We start from the raw sequence: 22,466 nt of genomic DNA on the forward strand, positions 1-22,466 counted from the left end.
TGTCTGTTTGACAAACAACCTCAACATCTGCTGTATGGTTGTCATCAGCAGGACCTTCTCTTTGTCTGAAAAAAATACATCTAACAAAATGTTGTCGGCTGCAAATGCAGAGGCCACCATACATCAAGCCAACAAAGCTGTCGCTGGTTTTTGACATCTGTTTAGAGTAAAACAGTACTCAGTCAGCCATTCCTGATTTACTGCAAGTTTGGAAAAAAAATCAAACAAAAGTGAGACTCAAGAGAATATTAAAACCCACCATAAAGTGTAAAAATAAAAAAATAAAAAGTTTAATGCATCAATTCTTAATCAGGAAAAAATTTATGAACTTAGTTGTTTATTGTAGAGAAAAACTGGATGGTGAATAAAATTCAGATTGGTCGACTCGTGACTGGCGGATCAAAAAGCAAAGAAGATGATCTGTTTCCAATTAGTAATCCTACCATGCTACAGTATCAACAAAACTCTTCATTTTGCAACCTGTGTTTGAGTGATGATGAGATTACTGACAGTTTGCAATTTTAGTGTTGGTGAGGCGTCCCAACATGAAGCGAGAAGAGGCACAGAGACGTCAGAGGAAACCAAGATGACAGAAAAGCTGAACAGAGCACAACAAAGTTGCTCTGTTTTGTTCTTTCGAGCTTTCGATTGTTGCCTTGGATAATGCTGGTTTTGGAAATTTCATTTTATCTGTTTTCTGTTAAACATCTGTTGTTGCAACGCTAAGTGTGATAACAGCTGATATAACATATTGTACTCCATTAACATGTCAAATCAAAGCTTTACAAAAGCTAAAGATCAAAAATCTACCACCAAGTAGATCAAACCAAGTTCAGATCAAAAGCTTTCTAATAATTATTTGTTCAGCAAGAGAGAGGATGCAGTAGACATGTCAATTTACATAATGTACCTCATTGGTTATATAATGCAATAAAAGTGTTGCATGTCGTAATTCAGAGAGGACAGAGAATCCCCTACAGTGATACTGCAGAAAAATGACTATTGGCAGAGTTTGCTTTGAATCTTCTTAAACTTAGAAGGTCAGAGAATAAAGAGTGCACCCACACCTCCCAACGTACATAATCACACCCGACATGAGTCATCTGAAAAGCAACAGAGTGCAGCAAGTTAACAAACACCAATTAATCTGAACACCAAAATATCACACCAGGGTTATGTTTAAATAAGGTCTAGCTGCATTTTAATTGCATGAAATTCGTCCGGATAAAACCATTGTCTAGTTTTTACCAACTAAAATAGTTGGGAAAACCTAAAAAACATACATATTTTACAAACATTCATCATCCCCCAACCTGTAAAAACACAAACTGATTTGTTTGCAAAACCTATTTGAACAAATGCAGCTGTAATTAAGCAACACAGCAACACCAGTGCAGCCATGACTTTCTACTTATTTGTTTTTGTCACCTGTCTGCCAAATCAGATATGATCATCATGCTCGATAGCATCCATTTATCCTTTAAGTGTGCCAATGCTCCATAAAGACAACAAACACAGACAGAGCTAAAAGAGAGGGAGTAGACAGATGTTCAATGCTAACAGGGAAAGAGGGTTAAAATGACAGAGGAGAGAGAGAGGGAGAGAGAGAGAGAGATAATGTAAAGACACAGGATAAGACAAAAAGACAACATATAACTAGGAAAAGGCGTAGCACCACTGAAGCATCATCTGGAGTATCACAGCACACACATACCACTGTTAGACATGCCAGCAAAACCCAACTGACTGTCACATAACTTAAACAGACAAGTCCATCAAATATACATCACCTCCAGAGTGAAAATAGTCACTTCCTCACAAGAAGAACACATGAAGGAAACATGGTTACTTCTTAGGGAACTATATTTGTCATCTATTCACCATAAGGCACTAAAATAACACTCTCTACAAAAGAAGGGTGCACATATAATCAAGTTTATTAGCAGATAATCTATATGGGGTTTTTCTTTCTTTCAGAAATTGTGTGAAGTTTGCCTGTTTTCAATTCACAAACTACAGCTTTGCTTTTATTGTGAATCTGATTCCTTTTCTTTTTAGTCACTCCAGTAACATGTAGTAAAATCTTTATAGAGACAATAAATGATAGGCAAGAAAGAGGAAGATTTAATTTTTACAAACACTTGATGTCAGCATAATAGTTTTTAAAGTTACATCTGAATCAGTGCATGAACGAAGGCATACGTTTTTGTCAGCATTGAGATATAGTTTTAAAACCATAATACTTTCTCACCGTGTGGTTTACACAATTTAAAGTCGGATTGAAACAATTTCTCTAAAAATGCTCAAGATAACACGCTTGGTGTCTTTCATAAATATGTATACTATTCAGAAGTTATGGTTTTTCATGCAGTCACTTGTTTCTTTTCGGAGCAACTGTGCTCACACAATGTTTCAATAAATGAAGTGTGGTGGAGAAAGACTGAGAGGAAAAAGGCCCAAAATGTTGTGGGTCTGGCACTATATCAATGAAAAGAAAAGCTAACATATTTTTACAATAAATCAAATTAAGTTTGCATAGTAGTACAACATCACCAATAACTTTCCAACAACTTAAAAATATTCTTATTAAAAAAAGACAGTCAAAACTAAAGGAGCGTCACTCTTAAGTCTTAGGCAACCAACTATAGCAGATAGCGAAGGCCATCTGCTACCTGAGCAGATAGCCCAACTCATCATGCTGCTAATACCATTATACTGTTTCATGTGTTATTCATTAAGGAATGGTGAAAAAAAGAAGTTATGTGGCTCAGCAAAAGAACTTGAAATTTCTATGATATTTAGAGAGAATTGGTGCAGTCTTTGTATCAAAATAGCAAAAATTCTAAATAAACATATTACCATAATAATTAGTTTGGCAGATTTTTATTTGCATTAGTATAAATAATTGTCACCTTTCTGTCTTAAAAAATAAAATTGGCATGGCATTGAGGGCAATGGTCAAAATAAAGCTCACAGAGGAGATGGGAACATACTGATACAAAATTTAAGAGATAGGAAAAGAAAATTTGCATTCATGACAACCGATTTCAGCATTGCCTTACTTGGCAAAAATACGACTATCAAATGTTTTTACAATTTTTGGAGTCTTAGTTTCAATGAAATGTAGTTTTATTGTTGCTCAATTCTTAATAGTTTTTTTCAGAAAACAACACAAACAAAAAAACTGGAATCCCACGGAAAAAGCAATAAAAATACAAAGATATGTTTTGGTCTTTATAGACTTCAATATGCAAATCACACTTCCACTTCTACACAGTTGGGACAAATGTTGCAGAAACATGCCTACAATTCCCAGGAGATGAAAATGTACCTTTGAACCAAAATAGCAATTGAAAGTATAGCCTTATTTTGTAAGTGTATCAAAATACTAAATACTCATACTTTCTAAATAAAAATGAACTTTCCTCACATGAGAATAGGGTTTACAGTTGCTATTATGTTACATAACCACCAAAACAATAAAATTAAAATTTAAGCGTGGGACAAGTACAAATGTCACTACAGGAAATGATAATGAGAGACATGAAACCACAACACAAAGATACATAAAACAAAGCTCTACTCTTGACTTTTCCTATTAGCTCAAAGATCCACAGCCGCCCTCTGAAAATGCACTTCACTGATTTACAAGTCTAAGAAGTCTTCAATGACAAGTCCGAACAAAAGTTTTTAAAATAGAAAATTTCAGAAATGACAGTAATAGTAAACGAGACCACCTGCAGGATGAAAGCCAATACCAACAAACTGAAAAACTCTGGTGCATTTTTGCCTGACTGTTTTGAAAAACAGTCCTGTGTTTACTTTATGCTGGTCTGGTAAATAACAGTGAACAACATTTGAAACCAACACCCCCAACAGAGGTTTTCCATTAAAGACTATTTACTGTACCTAGCTTGAATAATCTATCAAGTAGGATCTATTTTCAAAGTCACCACAGCATTGATTAAAATAGTTATGATTAGTTCTAAAATACTTGTATGTAAAAGCTCTCCAGGAAACTGTCTAACTTTGGAAAGTGCTTTTTTTTTTTTTATAATTACGGTTTAAGGCAACAGACACGGAAACCTCACAAAAACCCTTTAAAAGGTGATAAAATAAATCAGGGACTGTCTGGATTTCAGGGTTATTTGACTATATATAAATATATATATATACAAAAAAAAATCTTCCTGAGTGGAGGCTGTTAAGTAACATATTTCCATCAGCATGAAATAAATGCATTATTTATTTACAGAGAAAACCTTCCTTCATTCACTTAAAACATGAAGCCACACAGACATAATATAAACACTGTTAATGCAAATTTCAATTTAAGACCTTTTTTCAGACCAGTGTGCTTTGTAAGACCTACATGAATTATGAAATGCAAGTCAACCTAATTACTTCCTTATGCAATATCTTATTATTATGTAGCTAACTTATCAACTTAAGTTAGTTAGATGAACCTCTGTGTATCTAATGTGTCCTGGTGTTTGTGGCTAAGTCATGTGAAGCAACAGTTTTTGCTTTTATGTTACAGAATTGCAAAGGATTTTACACAAGATGCCTATAATGGTTATTTATAAGCTTAGGTCACATATTAATTCAAACATAAATACATAAAGCAAGCCAATAAAAAGTAAGAGTTCGAACAATGCTGTGAATCTGTTGGAAATGTGTGTTGTTCATACACTGGCAGCAATTGAACTTTGAGAACTAAAACTACAGGTGTGAAAATAGGTGTGTGATTGAAGAATGGAAAAATGTCTTAGTATAAAGTGCTTTGATGTCTTCAGAATAGCTTTGAATTCCAGAAACCTCACTGAAAAGAGAACTCGTCTCTTCTAGTCCTTGAACGTTATTGCTATTAGATGTTTTATTAAAATTTCTTGCATTTGTCCAAAACTTAATTTTTACTTGAAAGTGTATCTTTTGTTAACTTTAACTGACTAGAAGATCTTCAACACATTACCAAAGACTATTTTTAGGGATAAATTATTTACAATTCTTCCTCTTGGCTCTCCACTTTGAATCAGTCCTCTGCCCCAGACAGTCCTTGTTCAACTTGTCTAGATTTGGGATCTTGATGTTGACATTACTTTGGGCTTTGAGAATCAGATCACTAATGGCATAAATGGCACATCATTCAAGCCAGTGTAGAGTTTTTAGAATTGGGAAAAAAAAAGCTGAACCGACTATTCAAGAATAGCCTTGGTCTTGTTAGCAATACCAATGTATCCCAAGGTTTTAAGAAAAAAAAAAAATCATACTTTCTTTCATGTCATTTATCCACACTGTAAAGAGAGGCTGGCTTTTTTTTACAGCCCTCCTCCATTCCGCCAGTGTTCTTTTTTTTATTATTATTTTAATACTTTTAAAATCTTATATTTTAAGGTAATTAATGTCCATCAAAATGCAAAAAAAAAACCAAGCTATGAGAAACAAGTCCTGAATACATATATACATGTAACGCGAGACTTGTGACAATCCATTCTAGACGCAAATGTTACAAAATTATCAGACATTAGTAGAGATGCATTTCCTTGATCATGGAAATTGCTACCTTCACTTAGATTTTCAGAAGACTGTCAAAATGTCAAAATCCAGAGAGCATTAACGCCCAAAGGAAAATGGTAGAACAACTCTGCTTCCCTATGTATCCTTCCTGTTATCTGCTGGGCCTTGCTCTCTACCAGCCTGCATAAACTACAGACATTTCTCACTGAATTGAAGATAATATCCTTTTAAACAGCCTCTCAGTACTTTCTCTGACTTTCTGAACAACTATGAAGACTGCAAATGCTGTACTTTACTCAATAACAACTTGGACATCGGTAGCACTTATGATGAAGCCTTTACTAATCAGACAAAACTGGGTCTTGATGTTCTGTTCAAATCTGCTATGAAAGCAACTTAATGATTACCTTACAGAAGTGTCAGTATAAAAGTAATGGAAAGGCCAACTGAAGCCAAAATATTGGCATAAAATAACTGAAAAGTCCAATTTATTAAAGTATCAATCATAGAAAGAGTAATACACTACTACAAGTAGTGTGGTGAACTCAACAAGAGTTGTGATAAACCCGGTCAGAAAACCCAGAAGCAACTTGACTCTGTAAAAGCTCTGGCAACTGTAAAAGTCCAAAATAAGAAGGTCAACAAACCCAGAGAGACAAAAATAACGAGGAACTCTTTGTTAAGATCGTTTCATGAGTTAACAGAGATTCTTTAAGGTTTGACTAAAGTAGAAAGTGCATGAGCAGCAGCACAGAGGGATACAGACCCCATTTGAGGCCCCTTAAAGTTGGTTTAATATCAAGGGCTGGCTCTTTTGTTTCTCCATCTCTCACATACACACCAAGTGCAGTATGGCCTCAGACCTGGCACACTGCTCTCAAGTTCTTGGAGCAGATTTCTCTCTAATTTGGAGTTGATTGCTGTGGGCCCTCTGTGAGTGACTAGTGAAATATGAGTGTGGAGTGAGTATGGAGGCTTGGACGTCGTTTAGGGTTGTGTGCATTTGATTATACGAGTGTGCAGGCACAAAGCCACTGGCCAGTCTGAGTTTGTGTCTTTACATGTATACTGTACGTGCTTGTGTGGAGCTTCTATCAAGGTCTATGTGGAGCCAGAGTATTTTTTTTTCCTGTGCACATGTGGTTTTTGGCCAGAGCTAGTGCAAAGACTCAGAGCAGTCTGCAGGGAAAGCGAAAGGCAAAGCTGAATAATTACGTTGCTAAATCCAGAATAAATTATCTGGAGGTAAGTTTCAATGAAGCAAGTTGTTCCAAACTTTAACTAAAGTAAATAAGTCAGACTGTCCTTGTGCTGTCCAAAATCACACTATTTGTTTAAGACCAATGTCAGAGAAACAGAGGGAACTCTGGGTTTTTACAGAGAAGTGCGTATTACGTTTAATCCTTTTCTGTGCCTCCTGTGTTCTTAGCGATTCGTTTCATTTATTTTCCCATTTTGAGAGCTTATCTTAAAAAGTACCGTAACAAGTAACCAGAGAGAATTCTTTTGATAAAAGTCTTCCAATGAATTACTGTAAATTCAGAAGGTGACTCACTAATTTGAGTTGAACAAGTTCAGAATCCCTCCCTGATACAAAACTGGATTTTGCAAAATCAAACTTTAGTTTTAGTTTTAGTCTCAAGATCTCTTGATTTTTTTTTCTTTGTTTGGTTATGGGGGGGTGGTGGAGGTTGGGGGGCGGAGGTTTGTTTTCTTTTGGTTTAACTAATTAAACTGTCATCTTTAAAAATGGTTGGTGTTTGAAAATGGATGGTCAAGCCTTCAGATGTATTCCTACCCGTACCTCAGAAATTGAAATAAAAAAAAAAAATTATATTTTTAATGAATTAAACAAATTTGCATGTGTACAATATTAAAAATTGATGTTAAAATACATGTTTGCATAAATGACAAAACAAAAGATAATAAAACTACCTGAAGCTCTTCATTTTTCTACCGCCATGTTTTGTAACGCTGTTGTCGAAGGAACAAAAATCTACCAATGATTCTCAGAATAAGGTGTGCTGTTCAGGATACACCAGACCCGTCACACTGCTGTGACATAATCTCCCTCCAAAGGATGCAACCTCTGAATCTGGATGCATTCCTGCTTTAAAAAAAACACTTTAGATTCTTTTCTTTTTTTTGAGGACTCTTATAAAACCTGTACTTGTAACTAATTTTAACTACTTCCAAAGTTTTGTTTGTCCTTTTTAGCCTGAGTGTTTGCAAGTAAAAATACCCTAAATGTTTCTTATTTTAGAACCAACCTCTTAGCCAAAGGCAAACATTTATTTTTACAGTCCAGCATGTTTAAGATTAGACTCTCTTGAAGGACGTCCCACATAGCAATCATCTAAACTCCATCGTCCAAACTCTAAAATGTAACGGAGTACAGAATGTTTTCTGCTACAGCTTTCCATCTCAGTCGGGACACCGGGATAAAGAAGGACTCAAGGAAGGGAACAATGGAATAGCTGTTTTTCCAGCAATAGCCAGCACACACACAAACATATCAATTGAGTGACCAAAGTTTTCTTGGATGTGATAAAGTTCCCTAGATATGCTCTATGTATTCATCTCCTCTGGCCAAAGATTCCTCCATCCAGATCAGTCTGTCCCCCTTGTAAAGGAATTCAAGTTTCTGAGTCTTATTCAACGACACACAGCCTCATCTGCAGAATGAAGGGATTCCTCCAGCCTCTCATGCAGAAGAAATAACTTAGCCAAAAAAGCAGGCAGATTTGGATGAAATAAGCTTTCTCCAATGGTGAGGGATGCTGAAGTGGAGCTGCTGCTTTTCAGTCAGTGGATGTGGTAAGGGAATTTGATCAGGATTATTGCAGAGCACCTCTCTTTGGATAATTTCCTGGCATGTTTTGTTGGGAGGAGACCCAAAACCCAAACTTCCTGGGGTGAGTATCTCTTCTAGCCAGTAAGCACCTTGGGTCCACAAAAAATATCTGGATGGTGTCACTGGGTTTAGGGTGCCTCCACAACCCCATCTCAACGGTACAAGCAGCTTCAAGACAACAGGTGTAAATGGAATGATTAACTTTTCTACAGCTGATAGAAAACTCAAACTACAGATTTCAGGGTCTGGCCAAAAGTTTTGAGTTTTTTTTTTGGGGGGGGGAGGTTTTGACAAATAGTTTGTAATTTAATTAGCATTGTTAAGCTATAAAGCTTTTTATTGACTGTGCCTTTTTGTGTTTTACTGCGACAAAGAAGTCCATCACCAAAATGAGTTGCAAGCGATCAAATGTCAGCTACAAATTACTTCCAGGGTGTTGGCTCTTTTCTTTCATCTTTCAAAAGATAAGCTCGCAGTCTGAGAAAAGTAAAAAGTTATTTATATGGAGTATAAAAAATATCTGGGTAACCCTGGGAAAACTCAAATTCCCCAATCTTGAATTTATCGTATGTGCACAACAGAAGGAAAATGAAAGACATAATTCAAGAACTTGGAATTCAAATCTGAAGCTAACTTACTGAGAACACATCACTGTATATTCCAGCACATTGTTCCGGACCATACATTGAACAGTACCAGAAGCCAGACCCGGTTACCGTATTTGTGTGTACACACTTAGCAAATAAAGAACCCTCTGACTCCATTTCAAGCTGCATCATTTCTTTGAGGCAATGCAGACGCGCCTGGTGTATAAACACAAGCGTTCTGACGTCACATAGCAAGATCTGTTGGTCAAAATCAAATTTTACCACTGATGGGTCCAGTTCCACATTGAAATCTTACGCCTTTATTGCAGCTATAACTTTCCTAACATCATTACCCTTCATAGGAGTAATCTACACCATGAACTTTGACCTACATGCTCACATTTGTTAGGAAACATTGAAGAAAGAGCAATAAATCATTCCAAATCAAAAGACAATATCTTGCAGCAGAGTTTGTCCTATTCGCTTTACGACTTACCGTCCTGCTCTTACTCCTGGGTCGCCCCCAGGGTTCATCTTTCTGCTTGGCGTGTTTGCATTCCTGCCATACTCTATTTAAAGACTGGATCCCTGCACTGGCACAAGGAATGCACATCTGCAGCGAGACCCCTATGCCATTGTGTCTATCATTCTCACAGTATTTCTTTCTAGTTGCATATAGAGTTTGCGACTCCCGTGCTCCCGCAGGAGCTCTGGCCGCACAAAAGAATAAATATACAACCAGAAAAGAGCTGAATGGAGAGTAATCTTGTTTGTTGCATCAACAAGTGCATTTGGTTGATTTAAGAGCCTCATTTATACTCTGTCAAGAGAGCATCTGCACTTGAGAGCTGGAAACCAAGAAAGTAAATGAGAAAAAGCAGTGGTTGCGCACAGGTCAGCGTGATATTAACACAGTAAGACAACCTTAAGTAAAAGTAATGTTTTTAATTATCGGCAAGTCTAACGCTAGGAGTTTCAAGAACGTCCATTCATTGTATCATGTTATTCATTATCATTTTGTTTCATTCTTGCTGCAGACGTAGCCACGGCTCGTTGTTTATGTTTTGGTCCAATAAAACTATGTTTTATTTACCTAAAGTCAAGTAGAGTTTTAAAATGGCCCAATAGTTTGTTAATATTTTTTCCAAGTATTTAGATAAATAATAATACCTAGTTTGATAGATAAGTAGATACTTAATTAATCCCTACAAGGTCTGAATTCAGTTTAAAAATTATAAATTTGGAAGGTTTAGAAACATTTAATTATAATATCTACTTTAAAAAATGATCTGTTTTTTATTGTTGAAAATATACAACTGTACTGTAACAATCAATGCATGGGTGAATAAAAAGAAAGCTGTAAGTTAATCCGACATGTAAAAAGATAAAACTTTAATCAAAGACCAACTGCTCAAAGCAAAATTACATTTGAAATATATTATTTTTTTAATGGTTTTTGTTTTACAACTTTTCAGTTTTCAAATTGCATTTAAGGATACTAATCACCCACCTTTTACAAAGAATATATATTTTATTATCATGTATCTGTTGTTTTTACCTACACATTACCTGGGTCTGATTGAATTATTTTATTTACATCCAAGGATAAATATTTTTTTTCTAAATTGTACTAAGAACAAACATTAAAGAGTTACTTTTTTTTTAAGCAGAAGTTGTTTATTTCAAATAAATATTTTATTAATAACTAAAAGGGTTTTTACGTTTAAAGTAAAATCCAAAAGGAAATAAACAGTTTATGCTCTAAATAAACACTTGAATAAAACACATAAAATATATTTGTAGAAGTTAGCTTGTTGTGCGCATTATAATAAATGTAGAAGCTAAAATCTCTAATATAAAGGGAGATATTCATTGTCTAGGACACTAAAGAAAAAGCGATCCAACACAAGCTAGCATCATGACATCCCGCCCCACAGAGCAACACTGGAGTACATTTCCCTCCTGTCCGGCGGAGAGAGGCGGATAAAACTTTTCGCCCCCCCCCTCCACGCAGCCGCTAAGCCCGTTCTCTCCTGATTCATAACCCCCGGCAAACTCACCTTGGACAAGCTCCGTGGGTCAAACGGGCATTATTATGTTGTCTTCTTCCATGGCTGTGACTTCGGCGGGCAGTTCTCCGACGAGAGAGTACAGTCGGACTTGGAGTTGGTTGGAGAGCGACAAACGAGATGAGACGTGATGAGAAAGAGTTGGAGGAGGAGGGCAAAAAACGAGGTCAGACGGATCCTGCTTTCTCATTGGAGGAGCTGGTTGTAAATCAGCCGAAAGAGTGGGCGAGTCCTAACTGTAAAGGGATTATCGAGACTGATCCTAATTCAGAAAAAGTTCAGTGGAATGGGAAAACAAGCTGGCTGCTGGGAGAGAAAAAACAAAAAACATAATCGTTTAAAGATTTTTGTTTAGTTTCAGCAATTTTTTTATTGAACTTGGTGATACAATGTCAACTTCATTTTGTATAAAAATACTTTTTTTTAAATGGCAATGATTTTTATAAAAAAATACAATAAATGTAATTAATTAATTAATTAATTAATTAATTAATTAATTAATTAATAAGTTAATGGTTTATTAAACTACAATTTGTTCAACATATAACCTCAGAAAATACTTAAAAACTGAAAGCAAGATTTGGGTGCAAATATTCAAAAGACTAAATAATATGCACGTAAGTCCCGTTTGTTTAAATGACCGAGTTGTGACCCCACTACACCCATGTTATAACCATAAACCAAAATCTGGTATACTTTTGTTTGGCCGTCTACCTTTCCTGTCAGAAATGTAGAGGTTAACCTGCTGGATTTCTTGAAACTGATCAGGGTTTTGTACATGGTCCATACATTTTCAATAGGATTGTGGTTAGGGTCATTCCAGAAGCTTAATGTTAGTGCTGTACCCATTCTAACACAAGTTTTGAACTAATTTTCTTCCTGCACCTCAGGTGCCAAAATTCTAACCATTTATCTAGTGATTCAATGTTTAGTTGAATCACTTCAAAACCAATAAATACAACTTATGGTTTCAAATATTAGAATAGTATACTGCCAGGCATGGTGATTGTAGGTTTTGGTGAATTACCTAAAGTGGGGGCAGATTGAAGGAAGAGTATTATGTTCAAATTCTTCACTTCTTCAGAATCAATAGAATAGCAGTTGAAACTTGTAAACAATTGGGTGTTTCTGTTAAAACATCCAAACACGCATCAGAACACTGAGAGTTTAAAGAAAATCCACCAGTTCTACAGAGCTGTCAAACATCCAGCCAGGATTATCCCAAAAGCATGTTGATAGCGGCACGAGGTAGGCGGGGTATATATTATTCTCACCCAAATAGCAACATGCATTTTGGGTACTATGTGGACATACAGTGTCTTTGCCGAAAACAATGTCCAACTCCTATTCAACTCTGTCTATATTCATTATGCCGGTTGACAAAAAACATTCTCACAGCATTATGATGCCACCGCCATGTTTCACAGTTGCTGGGTGTTAGTTTTCCACCACACTCAACATTTCAATTTCACATGAAGTCCAAAAAGTTTCATTTAGGACTCATCTTTACCTTACTTGTCATGATACAGAGCTGGGATCCAAACCACAATAATTTGATAAGAAGATCACTGCTCAGCTAATAGTGACTAATAATGTACTTAAATCACTAATGTACACAAATACTGTCTTCCTGCAGCTTTACATCACAGTTAAATCCCATCTGACTATATAAAGACACCCACCGTTATCCTACCCAGTTGGAAATAATTTCTTTTAGCACAAATGGTAATTTATTTTTTTATTTTTTTATTATAACAATACTTATTGCTAATAATTGCACATTAGTACTCCTGGGCAGATAGACTGTTAGCGGTGTTCCTGTTTTCTACAAAACACTTTTATTTTATAGCTGGAAAAATTTCCAAGAAAAATGACTTTTTTGGGCTGATATGTTAAGTTGAGTATGTGGGTTTCAGCCATCAAAAAATGTACATTGCCAGTGCCAAAAGCTTATGCTACTTGCTTTGTGACAGCTACTGCAATGAATGGATGAAGTTTGAAGACACAAGACATGATAGCAATTTACTAGTTTCTTCATTCAACAAACAGGGTGATAATCATAGGTACAGTAGTAAGGCCTCATGTGTTTGGTCACACAGAGCGGACCATTCTACAACCAATATTTGTTGCAAGTCTGCCAAAGTGTTTGAACTATTCAGTTCGGCAAGAACAGCTCGCTGAAGCTGATCAAACTTGTTCAAGCGGGTTGTACGCAATTCCCTCTGAGTGCAGATACTCGTTTTGATATCGCTACATGCATTGAGTTAGCCTCCAATGACCAAAACGTTGTTTGGGAGGATTTTCCAAGGTTTTTTGAGTGTAGAACCTTTGTGCTCAGCACTTCTGCTCAACCTGCAGATGGTTTTTCATTAACAATATGGTATGACATCAGAGGAAATAAAAAGGCTTTCCAGCAGTTTAAGATTCATTTCTATGAATCAGGGAAACAATGAAGACATAACTGACCCAAACGCAAATTCAGTAGAGCTGTAAGGTTCTTAAACTGTGCTACTACTTACCCTTTAACAGGCTTGCACTCTCTCCAGTGGTGCAACTTGTGTTGACTACTTACAATTTAAATTACCTTATTCAATGTTGCATTCTGAATAGCGGTGAAAAGCTAAAAAGCAGACATTGCCAAAAATATGAGCGGTTTGAGCCTTTTTCGTTTCTTGGCTCCAGCCAGAGAGTACCGGAAGGAGAAGTGCAGAGGAAACTATTTTAAGGTCATCTGTGGAAACTAAAGTGAATAACGATCAACTAAGAGCAGCCCAAGTGAAGACTTTGTAGGATCGTCTTGTTGAACTGTGAGGAAATGTGGCACATGTTTTCCTCAAGACCAGGGCAGACAAAAGAAGAGGTAAGCCAGCTGCGAGTGCCGGTGAAAGCTCAGGTGGTACTCTGGATTGAAAACCACTGATCTAGAACACCCTGTTTCCGTCTCTTCATGAATGGAAACACAAACAGCTTTTCCATGGTTTCCTCGAATCCGGGTAAAATGTTGACCCTCTTCTGCGAGATGGCACCTTGTTGCGCTTCATTTATCTGGCTCACCTGTTACTCACTGGGTACACACGCTAATAAAATCCATTAGCGCTTCCATCATTCTATGCTCTGGTGGGTAATAAACAGAATGACAGTCGCATCTCATTATCTGAGTCAGTGACCTTTTATCTTCCGTGATAAATGTGGGTGGAGATGGAAAAACACATTTGTCATCGGCAAGTAAACTAATAAAATCCCACTATCTTCTGTTACTTATTGTTAATTGTGAAGATGTCATATTGGATTCCATCAAAAGGTCCTATTTCCTTTCGGGCATTAATAGAATTTCAGGTTCATGTACATGATGTGATTGTTTGGAATAGCATCGCTTAATTTGAACATGATGGCAAGAGCAATATGTAAAAAAAATAAAAAATAAAAATCCTGCAACAACAATGCTTTGCGGAAGTTTTTATGGCTTCATACTTTTTCACATTTTGTCATGAATTGACTCAAAAGGTAATGGAGCCCAATCGAGGAGATTACAGGAGGGAAATCTGTTAGTGGATGCAGAATTCTTGAGCCTGGACCAGAGGTTTGCTTTCAGATTATCCAATTATCAATCCGTGTTAATTAATGTTCATAGATCTGACAGAGTTAGAACTATTTCACCAAAAAAAATAAAATAAAATGGGGGAGGAAAAAAAAAACTCACTCAGCAAGGACAAATGTGATAGACACGTCTGAGAGATTTGCAGCAATTACAGCAAAAGTTACTTCTACGAGGTTTTGGCTTTATTATAGCTATAATCAATCAATTAATCAATCAAATTTTATTTGTATAGCATATTTCAGCAGCAAGGCATTTCAAAGTGCTTTACATAATTAAAATCAAAACAGCATGTGAGAAAGAAATTTAAAAAACATAATTAAAACGTAAACAGTGAGAAAAAGATTTTTTTTTAAAAGATTTTAAAAAAACCCACACGCATAATGATGGCTTATCACATTAAATATTAATACAATTCATTAAGAATTATGAATCATTAATGTGACAAAATGCAACTACTTCCGCGTGCTGCAGCAGAGAATCTGTCCTTTGAGTTTGTCGCCTCTTCCAGTAACCTTTTACCTAAATCTCTTTGGGAGCAATAATGAGGGGCTGGTTCCCTAACTGACCCAGTTTTATGATTAAAAGACTCAACATGGTGAGTGGATTTCAGTCAGTTCACGGGGCAAACTAGACTGACACCAATTATTGCACAGAAGAGGGGATTTCCAGTGTCCAGCCAATCCACAAAGACCCCGAGGTCGACCCTGCCGTCATGCAGAGGCACAGAAATATTTCAGTAAAGTATCTCACTAAGAGCATGAGTTCAGTGATGAGTAACCATGCATAAAGGAGAAATGACTTACTGTCTATATAACTTATTTTGGCACATTAGCTTACAGTAAGCTGCTCTCTTATTTAGTGCAGATTTAATTTTTACATGTGTCATATTGTGCACTAATTATAAAAATGCCTTTGTTCTGCACACTGCATCGGTTTGTGTTGTTGTTGGACAGCATGCACTGCAGGTGCTTTTTGTTTTCTCTCCACTCAGCCATCTAAAAGACCTTTGTCTTTCAATTTGAGTTTGAGCACTGGATCTTTCTGTTTGTACATCTGCAGATGAGACATCGCAACGGTCAGTCAGTTCCCATCTGCCTTACTCTGCGGTCATTGGTGCCTCTTCTTTATTTATGCTGTCCAGTCAAAATCTTTCTTTTCTAAGATCCTTTTAATTGTCTTTATTGATGTCTCCCTACTTCACATTATTCATCTGCGGAATACAGGTGTCTGGATTCCTGGCCTCAAATACATTTTAAAGATTCTTTTTCAACATTGTACATAATTTATTACTTAGCTCTAAGAAGGAAGCAAAGGTTTATTACATTTACATAATCATACGTATTATTTTAGCTAATAAATGCTGAGGAATCTGTTAAGCACAAAGTTAAAATCTCTCAATTTAACTTGTAATAACTATGCACAAAATTTAAATTGGGACAATGTTTGTTGCTAATCAAAACTCATTTAAATGATAACAGAATATATGAATGCAAGAGATAATACATAGAAATGCAATTTCAAGATTCTTCTTGCTTTTGCCACATTCCTTGGCCCAGTGGGATATGCAATTACATAAAAGAAAAATGTTTCTGTTCACACGGACAAGTTTCAATTGAGTTTTGACTGTGAACGTTTGTCTTTGTCTGCCCTCTGCTGGACATTTTGAGTGTTTACAGACAGGATTGATGTAATTTTTTTTGTTTGTGGATGCAATTCAATTTTCATAGCATGTACCACACTTCTTGGCACCTCTGGCAAAGAGGCATAAAATTTAGTAGATTAAATTCATGCACTTGCATGATCTAAACCTAGAAAAAAAAAAATCAAACCTTTTTACTGTGATTGCATTTGGAGTTTGCAGTTGGAGAAAAACTTTACTGAAGGTGTTACAACCACAAAAATTGGTACTATTGGTATAAATGCGTATTTTTTGTAATGTTAATTTTATCTTTTCAAAATGGAAAAGACAGTATAATTTGGCATTCACGTAAGACTGATGTGTGATGTGTGGGCCTTGTTGGTGACAAAATGGCTAAAAAGGAGCAGCAACTCACATAAACTTAGCCATGAGTGACTTAGCCAAAACTGGAACAGCGACAAAGAAACCTTGACAAGGAAGGACGCTGACATCTTGACTCTTGTGGCAATTTGGTTTTCAGTTAGCTATCTTTTGAATTTATTCATCTGATGGGTTCCTCTCCCTATATGCTCCAACTTTATGGTTGGAGATTAATTTTTTTGTCCACAGTTTTGTAAAATGAAGAGATGCATGTTCTTTTCTGTGTCATGCCATTTTCATGCAAGAAGCTTTTGGTAAGAAAACAGGTTTTTCTGAAATCCTTCCAGCAGTGGGGAGTTTTTTTTATGGGCGTTTCTATTTGTGGTATAAACATATGGATTAGGTGTCCAGGCATTCTTATCAGAAATAACATAGAGGCCCGCTTTGAACAAACCACAATGACTCATTCTATATTTGTCTCTGCTTGGCCTAAATACGTGTTGAATTCCAATTCAGTGAAACTTGGACAACAGGCTTGTAATCAATCTGGGTAAGCTGTTAAATCTAATACTGTTTTTTTTATATATAAATGCAGGGAATGTAACCATTATCACTATGGTGGCCCTTCATTGCTATTACAATATGGTATTGGAATCCCAGTGAGGGCCAATATTTTTACCTTAAAGGTCCAGATGTATCTATAATAAAAAAAATTCTTATAGAACCTATTATGAATTTTATTGAAATATTGACATGTCAAACAAGTAGATTATAAATGTGCAGTGGAATGAAAATGTGTATTGTTCTTTATGACCAGTTATGTTAATCTTTACAGATTACCAGATTTAAGTCTGCTTTTTTATTGGTTTGTTCTAATGTAGCGACATGTTGTTGTCCTGGATGGAAGAACACTCTATGTTGGACTTTTAAGACTAATTCAACAAGTCCTTTCTTCACAGTACTCTTCCATAAAAGATACAATCACATTGTGTCCCTCCAGCATGTCCTGGATTTTCTTCTGGTTTTGCTCCGAGAGCGGAGCGATATTCTGAGAAGACTTCACCATTATTAGGAAGAAAAAAACAAGCCTCTGTGTCTTGCTAAAAAGTAATTTATAAGTTAGTTTTGTTTTACTTCAAGTGTGCTAATATATTTGCACTAGAAACTAGACCAAAAATGCTTGGTAAGATTTTGTGTTTTTGCAGTGAGCAGCTCTCTCTCCACCACAACAGACCGGTAGTTTTCACATCACTGCAGACGCCACACCAATCCACCGTTTGAGAGGTAAAAACTAAGTTCTTTGAATTACTATGCGAATCATATTTTTCTCCATTGACTCACTGTGTACAGCAACAGGTTTTTGCTCAACAATAAAAAGCTAATTGTAGGCACACCCCCACAGACGTGGCACTAACAGATGACATGCCCACACATTCAACATGAAGTTTCCTGAATAACTGCAGCAGGGAGACATCACCAGACACCCACTCTGCAGTTTGCCTCCAATGTTCACCAAGGCTGCTGATGGCTTAGAAGCATGCATGGTCACTCCCAGGCAGAAGGTGGGTGTGGTCTTCACTGACTGTTTGCACATAAAAGCCTGAATGCTGACACACACTAACACACATTCACTCAGAGAACACAGAAGCTGTTTCCCTCTTCCTCTGCTCCATTCACCCCCCCCAGCTGAAGCGACATCTATAAGGTTGGTGGTGGACTTTTTACAGTTAGTAATCAATATCAATAACTTTTTTCTTCTGTTCTGTTGTATAGCCAGTGAACATTTTTAACAGTTTCTTTTATTTATGTTTCATTCTTTTAAAATGGACCTGGACTTATCAGAATCTTGCAATCGTCCCGGGAACGTCTGTAGCTGACAAGTTGTTGGAAAGCAAATATGTCTCTGCCATTGTCCTTCCTGATATGTCTGTCAGTTTTCAACCTGTGTTTGGCAACTGGGCCTGTGGGGAAAGACAATACAGCCAGTAAGTAGAGATATTGATGTAATGTGTCCTGAATAGACATGTTTAATTTTGTAACACAATATAGTGGTTAAAATGTAAACATATCCAAACTAAGTTTAGAGTTTGATGAGTTTCAGCTGTTCAGCCATGAACACAAAATCATGGCCAACAGTCAGGAAACAAATCAAACAACATCAAAGTGTAACTTTGTGGTTTCTTTTTTCCTTTTTAAAAGAACAAACTGTATTAGATAAGAAAGAAGCTAGTTTGTTTCCATCAGCCTGTGAAACCCCTTAGTGATCACAGAGAATCTAAGTAAATGGTAAGATAGGTAACAAAATTGTCTATAAAATTTAACAATAATGTGATTCTGCAAATTAGAAAGGACATGTTTTTCTAAAACTGTGTGGCTTGCAGACTTCATGGTCAAATAAGTTGTCTGTTTATATGGTTGAGTACAGCAAGTTAGAAGCTTTGCTTCAGCCACAAGTCAGCAGGTCTTTAAATTGGATGTAAAAATGGTTCTTTTTTGTAGTCTAATACCTTATTGTGTCATAATTCTTTTGAGTTTTTATTTTAATGAAATCATATATGTGGTGACGTTAATTTGTGCAATGAAATTCAAATCCAAAATAAAGCTTGAAGAAAAGCCTTGTTTGCCTCTTTGTTCCAAATTAGCAAAGAGGGTGAATAAAAAGTACAAAGTTGGGTGTTATCAACAGCCAGTTCTTCACATTGCCATTAGACACGAGAATTCGTTTTGGACTGGATGGGGGTGGAACATGCAACAGCTTCTAGCTGGCAGTACAAACAAGTCATTCCATCTTTAACTGGACTCAATGGTTCTGTGATGTGAGATAAAGCCACTGCACTGGTGGTCAAAATGGGCAGAAAGATGAGACTCTTTCTTGTCCCTTTTTTTTTAACCCTAAAGAACTGATTCAAGCTCGACAGTTCTTGTCTCTATTCTGTAATCTATGTTTACATTTTTACTTATATGCTGTATGTTACAGTGGACATACCTTTGTGTTGCATCTTATAGCGGGTTGGTCTGAAAGAAGTCTTGAGTCAAAAGATGTTCAGAGGGCGGCTCAATATGGTGTGGAGATGTACAACAAAGATTCGCAGGACAAGGAGTTGTTCAAGCTGGTCTCAGTTCACAGTGCTAAATCCCAGGTTGGACTGATCTTTCTTAAAACTATTTAATGTACCCAATCAAAACATACTTCTAATCACTGTTTTATCTGGTTCTTTCTGCAGGTAACCAGTATGATCAAGTTTAAAATCATTGCAATCCTCGGAAAAACCAAATGTCTTAAGACGCAAAACATTGGTATTAAAAGCTGCGATTTGGACAAAGAGGTAAATCTTTTCACCTTCTGTTCTTTATGTAACCATCAAGAAAAAGTTTCAGTTTTCATTCAACACTTATTGTCGTCTTCTCTTTCGCAGCAAGTAAAGTGTCAGTTTTTTGTGACTTTGAACCCCCGCAACAACAAACGTGAGCTGAACAAAAAGACATGCCACATAATTGTACAGAAGGGTTAATTCTTTTTCACAGTGTCAAGATAACCAAAGATCATCCCATTATTACCATGCTGGAGATTTTAGGTTATCAGTAACAATACATGAAGTTACCTTTAAAATGAATTACACAAAGTAGCATCTAAACCCAAAAGTAAAATCAAACTTCAATAAAATCAGTGAGGTTGTGTGTTTGTTTTGTCTCATGCAAGCTTTACTTTTAACCTATTTCCTTTTGTATTTAATCATTAGAAATCATAGTCAGGCAGAGAAAGAGAGAGAGAGAGAGAGAGAGAGAGGTGCAAAGCCATGAAACAGGAACAGCAGGCTTCATGATAAAAGGAAGTAAGTTTCCAGCCTGAAGAATTATAGAAATAGTTGAGACTATTTCTTATTTCAATACAATAAAGTTTTAAAGAATGAAGTCTAAACAAACTGAGTAATTGAATAAGACCCAAAGCAAAATACTTGTATTGATAATGTTTTCTCTTGTAAGAATGAACAACTGTAACTTTGGTTTCAAACAATAAGAATAATGGATGATTCCTGTTTCCTTTTCATAAGAACACCTGTAATTACTCACAATATGATCATAAGAGTAACTAATAAGGCATGATTATCATAATATTATAAATGACTGCTAAATCTAAAGCTAAAGAGGTTGTAGATGTGATTTTGATAATGAACTTGTAATGATGTAAAATGTGTAACTGCAATCAGAGATCACTGATGTTGTGTTGGAGGTAGATAGTAGGTGAAGGATTAGAGGAAAGATGAACTAGAAGGAGAGTAGAGATGACCAACACCTCAGAGTTTGATGATTTGGAAACAGATTGTTGCAACTCAGACTGTTAGAAGAAAAAGACTGTGCAGGTATAGAGTTTAGGGAGACATTTGAGCAACACCAGGACATGAACACAGAGATCAGGTCATAATGTCTCTAAGACAATGATGGACACGAGGTCATCTATTCAAACAGACGGCCAATAATACAAGCATGACAACAGTGCCAGCTAATGCAAGTGTATCTATAGGGTGGAGAAACGCTATAAAAGGTGAAAGCAAAAGAAGAACCTTTGGTTGGATCCTCCAGGCAGATGTTAGCCAAAATTGAGATGGACAAAGAACTCTGCAGCTGAAGAAGATCCTGAACCACAGATAGTCGAAGAATGTCCTGTGCATGGGGACCAACCCATCAGCCTCAAATTGCACTTCTCTCATTATCTAAATTCAGACCCCAAAGGCAAAGAAAAGGAACTGTTCAGGCTGTTCTGGGGTTTGAAATTCGATACACCGTCCGTCTCTCAAAGGTTCCCTTTTTAGTTCTCAGTGTCAGCATTAGGGAAAGATAGGATAGATAAGATGATTGATTTTTCTGATTTGATTATTTCTGCTACTGCATTCAACTGACTGTTGCAAAATTGTCTTACTAATAAAATATTTAGCATAAAGAAAGATCTAAAAGATGTTGTGGACATTCAATTAATGGGTCATCTCAAAGTTCTTTGTTGTTCGTAAAATAGGTATCAATCAATCAATCAAATTTTATTTGTATAGCACATATCAGCAGCAAGGCATTTCAAGGTGCTTTACATAATTAAAAAAAAAATAAGAACAGCATGTGACATTGAATAAACAGTAAGAAAGAGAAAGAGAAAAAAAAGAAAAAGAATAAAAAATATATATTTTTAAAAAAAGATAAAAACTAGTTGGCTGCTCTGTCTGCCTATCTCCAGCTATCGTTACGGGTGAGAGGCGAGGTTCAACCTGGACAGGTCGCCAGTCTGTCGCAGGGCAACACAGAGACAAACAACCAAGCATACACACACCTAGGGGCAATTTGGAGAGGCCAATTAACCTGATAGTCATGTTTTTGGACTGTGGGAGGAAACCACAGTATCTGGAGAAAACCCACGCATGCACATGGAGAGCATGCAGAAAGACCAGGGCCGGGAATCGAACCCAAAACCTTCTTGCTGCAAGGCAACAGCTCTACCAACTATGCCACTGTGCAGCCAGTGTTGCCACCCGCCCCGTAAAATACGGAATCGTCCCGTATGTTAAATGTAATTGGGATAATAATAGGGATGCGATTTGTTCCATATTTCTATAAATGTCCGATAGACACGTCTATCACACACACATTATTGTCACATTAAGTGTGACAATAATTGTTAGAGATTTTTTGGTATTATCATTTTGTTATTACTTTAGTTCATATTCAGTCTAATGTTAATCAATAGTTAATCAACATTCAGTATTATTGTGATTTTCAGTTAAAAGTGTTCTTTTCCTTATGTGTGTATAAACTGACCTGGAGGCCCCATCTGCCTGTTTGTCTTCATGTGACACAG

At 36.4% G+C, this 22,466-nt stretch overlaps 2 protein-coding genes across 2 annotated transcripts in view; one reads left to right on the forward strand and one right to left on the reverse strand.

Moving 5' to 3' along the window:
* Positions 1 to 11,167, reverse strand: part of il11ra (interleukin 11 receptor subunit alpha) — a 42,280-nt gene extending 31,113 nt beyond the window's left edge. The window contains exon 1 of the mRNA XM_007541532.2: positions 11,019 to 11,167. The gene's annotated coding sequence lies outside the window, so the exon portion shown is untranslated. The remainder of the gene's footprint in view (positions 1 to 11,018) is intronic.
* Positions 11,168 to 18,226: 7,059 nt separating this feature from the next.
* On the forward strand, positions 18,227 to 21,157 carry LOC103130208 (cystatin-11-like). Its single transcript, XM_007541535.2, has 5 exons — positions 18,227 to 18,329; positions 18,467 to 18,609; positions 19,631 to 19,764; positions 19,849 to 19,950; positions 20,041 to 21,157. The coding sequence occupies exons 2-5, from the start codon at positions 18,522 to 18,524 to the stop codon at positions 20,134 to 20,136; spliced, it is 420 nt and encodes a 139-aa protein (XP_007541597.1). The 5' UTR covers positions 18,227 to 18,329; positions 18,467 to 18,521; the 3' UTR covers positions 20,137 to 21,157.
* Positions 21,158 to 22,466: the final 1,309 nt, after the last annotated feature.

The sequence above is a fragment of the Poecilia formosa genome, unplaced genomic scaffold (genome assembly GCF_000485575.1).
Source record: "Poecilia formosa unplaced genomic scaffold, Poecilia_formosa-5.1.2 Scaffold615, whole genome shotgun sequence".
Classification (NCBI taxonomy): domain Eukaryota; kingdom Metazoa; phylum Chordata; class Actinopteri; order Cyprinodontiformes; family Poeciliidae; genus Poecilia; species Poecilia formosa.